The sequence below is a fragment of the Amblyraja radiata genome, chromosome 2 (genome assembly GCF_010909765.2).
Source record: "Amblyraja radiata isolate CabotCenter1 chromosome 2, sAmbRad1.1.pri, whole genome shotgun sequence".
Classification (NCBI taxonomy): domain Eukaryota; kingdom Metazoa; phylum Chordata; class Chondrichthyes; order Rajiformes; family Rajidae; genus Amblyraja; species Amblyraja radiata.
Window position 1 is genome coordinate 119,313,455 of NC_045957.1, and position 5,069 is coordinate 119,318,523.

Sequence of the window (5,069 nt, forward strand, 5' to 3'; positions counted from 1 at the left end):
GAGGGGGTGGAGAGAGAGACAGAGGGGGTGGAGAGAGAGACAGAGGGGGTGGAGAGAGAGACAGAGGGGGTGGAGAGAGAGACAGAGGGGGTGGAGAGAGACAGAGGGGGATGAGGGAGACAGAGGGGGTGGAGAGAGAAATGCGGACAGGGGTGGGCGCGGCTACGAGGAATTGTGATCTTGAGCAGCGAGGAGTGGATTGTAAAGAGACCACACACACACACTCGCTGACTGTGAGCGGCGGGGTTAGGAAGGGTGTATGGGGGGGAGGGTTGCATTGAGAAAGGTTAGATAGATGTGTCCTCGTTTGCTGTTTCTCTGCGGCCGGTAGACAGAAGCAACGATCCTATAGCTATAAGATCTTCGGACAGAAGCGCCTCTTCCAAATGCCCATCCAAAACATCCGAGTGGCGGATGAAGCGACGGCTGCCTGCGCCAGGGCGAGGGACGAATGCAAGGCGCTGGTGGGCTCGTTGAACAAGCTGACCGGCTGCTACCGGCACCTGGCCACGGGGGTCGGGGGTTCGTCCGACTCGCCGGAGCTGCGGGACGAGTTGAGGAAGACCAGGGAGAAGACACAAGACCTGGCCGTGGCGGTGAGGAACAAACTGACGGCGGTGCTGCGGGACAGGGCGCTGGCCGGGGAGGAGAGGGCGGAGATGGAGAGGCTGTGGGTCATCTTCTGCTCCAGCCTGGAGCTGTTCCAGGTGGACATGTCTAAAGTGCTGGAGCTGGGGCTGGGCTTCCCCCTGGTCCGGACCGGGGTGTCGGGAGGCGCCTCTGGTGTTGCAGCCCGGGCGCTGAGCGTCCAGGACATCTCCCACCGCGGCTCCACGGCCGCTTGCAGTTGCAGCCCCGCGGCGGTGGAGCAAGAGGAGCTGAGGGAGCAGATCGACAAGGTGGACAGGATGGTGGAGAACATGGAGATGAAGGTCAACGTCCTCCGCTGGACGGTGGAGTCCAAGGGGGACGCGTCCTACCTGTCGGCGCTCAGCAACGACGCCTCGTCGGTGGCCCTGCTCTCGGTGGACGAGGAGAGCCGGGGCTGGTGGTGCTGTGGCCGGGGCAGGTGGCTCGGCTCCGTCCTGTTCTGCACCGCTGCCCTCGCCGCTGTGGTACTCTCGCTCTGAGTCGCCGTGAGTCGCCCGCTGTCGCCGTGAGTCGCCCGCCGTCGCCGTGAGTCGCCCGCTGTCGCCGTGAGTCGCCCGCCGTCGCCGTGAGTCGCCCGCCGTCGCCGTGAGTCGCCCGCCGCTCGCTGAGTCCTCGCCTTTAACTCTCTTGAACGTGGACTTGATAGAGGTCTTTAAAATGATGAGAGGGTAGACAGAGTTGACGTGGATAAGCTTTTCCCATTTGAGAGAAGGGAAGATTCAAACAAGAGGACATGATTTGAGAATTAAGGGACAGAAGTTTAGGGGTAACATGAGGGGGAACTTCTTTACTCATAGAGAGTGGTAGCTGTGTGGAATGAGCTTCCAGTGGAAGGGGTGGAGGCAGGTTCGATTTTATCATTTAAAAATAAATTGGATAGGTATATGGACGGGAAAGGGATGGAGGGTTATGCTCTGAGTGCAGGTAGATGGGACTAGGTGAGAGTAAGGGTTCGGCACGGACTAGATGGGCCGAGATGGCCTGTTTCTGTGCTGTAATTGTTATATGTTATACGCCCTCATTCACCCCGAAGAGGTGCCACACAAGCAGGATCACCCCAGACTTGTGCCCCCTGCCCCCCCAACCCCTGGGCACCAAGCCGCACAGAACTGGAGATAACACAAACTTTCCTTTTTGAGTTATAGTCGTTTTTGTTATGGAGCCTTCGGCCCAACTCGCCCACACCGGCCAACATGCCCCAGCTAACACTAGTCCCACCTGCCATATAAGATTGTTAAGGGTTTGGACACGCTAGAGGCAGGAAACATGTTCCCGGTGTTGGGGGAGTCCAGAACCAGGAGCCACAGTTTAAGAATAAGGGGTAAGCCATTTAGGACGGAGTTGAGGAAACACTTTTTCTCACAGAGAATTGTGAGTCTGTGGAATTCTCTGCCTCAGAGGGAGGTGGAGGCGGGTTCTCTGGATGCTTTCAAGAGAGAGCTGGATGGGGCTCTTGCAGATAGCGGAGTCAGGGGATATGGGGAAAAGGCAGGAACGGGGTACTGATTGAGGATGATCAGCCATGATCACATTGAATGGCGGTGTTGGCTCGAGGGGTCGAATGGCCTACTCCTGCACCTATTGTCTATTGTCTGCCTGCGCTTGGTCCATATCCCCCCAAACCTGTCCTATCCATGTATCTGTCTAACTGTTTTTTAAACATTGTGATAGTCCCAGCCTCAACTACCTCCTCTGGCAGCTTGTTCCATACACCCACCATCCTTTGTGTAAAAAGGTTACCGCCTCAGGTTCCAGTAAAATCTATCCCCCCTCCCTCGCCTTAAACCTATGTCCTCGATTCCCCTACTCTAGGCAAGAGACTCTAGTGCGTCTACCCGATCTATTCCTCTCATGATTTTGTACACCTCTATAAGATCTCCCCTCATCCTCCTGCGCTAGAGACCCAGCCTGCTCAACCACTCCCTATAGCTCAGACCCTCAAATCCTGGCACCATCCTCGCTGCACCCTTTCCAGCTTGACAACATCTTTCCTATAACACGGTGCCCAGGACTGAACCCAATGCTCAACTCGTGACCTCACCAACATCATATATAACTACAACATGACCTCACAACCGCTATCGTCAATACTCTGACTGATGAAAACTGGATGCAGTTGCATTCAGTTTAAAATATCGGTCAAAGTAACAAAAGTATACAACATAGGACACAAAGAGCTGGAGTAACGCAGTAACTGGTTCAGGCAGCATCTCTGCACAACATGGATAGAAGTCTGAAAAAGGGTCCCGACCTGGGACGTCATCTAAACCTTCTGAACCTTCTGAATTTTGTACTCTGCATATCGCCAACTTGGGACAATTTTACATTTTTATCAAGCCAATTAATCTACAAACCTGCACGTCTTTGGAGTGTGGGAGGAAACTGAAGATCTCGGAGAAAACCCACGCAGGTCACAGGGAGAACGTACAAACTCCATACAGACAGCACCCGTAGTCGGGATCGAACCCGGGTCTCTGGCGCTGCATTTTGCTGTAAGGCAGCAACTCTACCGCTGTGCCACCGTGACCACCTATACATGTTCTCCACAGATGCTGCCTGGCCTGCTGAGTTACTCCAGCACTTTGTGTCTATCGTTGGTACAAACAGTTCTTTGTTTCGACACGGGTGGGTGACGTTTCGGTTCGAGACCCTTCTTCATAAGGGGCATCTTGGACAAGTTGGGCTGAAGGGCCTGTTTCCCTGCTGTATGACTCTATGAATCTATGAAGAAGGGTCAGTCTGAAGAAGGGTCCTGACTCAAAATGTCACCTATCCATGTTCTCCAGAGATGCTGGCCGGACCTGCAGAGTTACTCCAGCACTTTGTGTCCTCTTGTGCATTAACCAGCATCTGCAGTTCTTTGTTTCTATACTCTGAATGTTAAATATAACTAGTTTTCTAACCAGAGTAATGGAAACCACATTTCAACGTTCAAAACTGTTTTGGAGAGGTTGTTTGTATAATTTTTGAAATAATCAATTCTCCCCATATGGATGAATCAATAATTATTAAAATGTATCAAAGTGTTTGATAATATAGAATTTTTTATTGTTTATAATTGTTTTTGAATTCAGCTTTCCACTGGAATTTATCTTTTGCAATACTGCACAATTAAACAATGTAAATTAAGAATTGTACATAATATGAAAAATTTAGAGAAAATATTTAATGTAGGGACTGAATATGTCATACAGCGGAAACAGGCCCTTTGTCCCAACCCATGTAAAGAGTTTCAAAAACACAGCAGCGTTCCACCTTTATATCACAATGGGATCTTATATAAGGGCCTGTCCCACTTGGCAATTTTTTCGGCGACTGCCGGCATCATTGACTGACGTATCAGGTCACTGAAAATTTTGCGGCGTGATGACGTATTGACGCGCGGTGTTTTTTCACGTGTCGTTGGATTTTGAAATGTTCGAAATCTTTTGCCGACCCTGATATGATGCTGGCAGTCGCCGAAAAAATCGCCAAGTGGGACAGGCCCTTTACATTAAATAAATCCCTCTGTTTTAAAAAACACAGCAGCTTCCACCTCTCAAGGACGTCAAGGGGGGTAGGGTGGGGGAGAGGGGTTATGGAGAGAGGGAGGGGAAAGGAGAGGGAGAGGGAGGGAGAGGTGAGGGAGGGAATGGGGGAGGTGAGGAGGAGTGGGGAAAGAAGAGGGAGGGTGAAGAGGAGGGGGAGGGAGTACTGGGGATGAGGGGTAATGGAGAAGGATAGGGGTAGAAAGAGGGAATGGCGAGGCGCAGTTGGGGGAGGGTTGCTGTGACTCGCGTAACAACGAGGATCTCTGGCGTCACATCGGGACCCCGTCAGCCGCGCCTGCGCAGTTGGGGGCTATGGGTGAGTGGTGGAATATTGCGTTCGGGGACCAGCCCTCCCGTGTGCAGGGACCCAACGGGTCCTACTTAGTCTATATATAACTAGAACTCTCATCTTGTATGTATATTTGTATATATATATATGTGCCCGAAATACAGCCAAAACAGTACACGATAGCGCAACAATTTTAGGCCCACCTTACTCACCATTCGCCTGGGGAGTGCAGTGGCAAGTTTTGTTTGATTTGACAAAGTAATCCCAAACTTGTATTTTACGTTATACCGTTAACTGCGCTCCCACTTGCCGGACCCATCAGCCGTGCCTGCGAGGTGTGGACCCGTCAACCGCGCCTGTGCAGTTGGGGGAAGCTTGCCGGGCCGGGATCACCATTTTTTGCTGAACATGGCCTCGTGTATGGGTGAGTGGTGGAATATTGTGTTGGGGGAGGGGGACCCAACGGGTCCGTGCATTGTCCACTCACTATTCTTCTGAACCTTTCCTATCCATGTACCTGACCAATAGAGAATAGACAATAGGTGCAGGAGTAGGCCATTCGGCCCTTCGAGCCAGCACCACCATTCACTGTGATCATG

General features: G+C 52.0%; 1 protein-coding gene across 1 annotated transcript; it reads left to right on the forward strand.

The window, feature by feature from the left end:
- Positions 1-372: 372 nt before the first annotated feature.
- On the forward strand, positions 373-1,278 carry LOC116984640 (regulator of G-protein signaling 9-binding protein B-like). Its single transcript, XM_033038900.1, has one exon. The coding sequence runs from the start codon at positions 387-389 to the stop codon at positions 1,128-1,130; it is 744 nt and encodes a 247-aa protein (XP_032894791.1). The 5' UTR covers positions 373-386; the 3' UTR covers positions 1,131-1,278.
- The last annotated feature ends 3,791 nt before the right edge of the window (positions 1,279-5,069 follow it).

What these genes read in the sequence shown, in the direction of transcription:
- LOC116984640 (XM_033038900.1), top strand. Translation starts at nt 387, where the DNA reads ATGCCCATCCAAAACATCCGAGTGGCGGATGAAGCGACGGCTGCCTGC.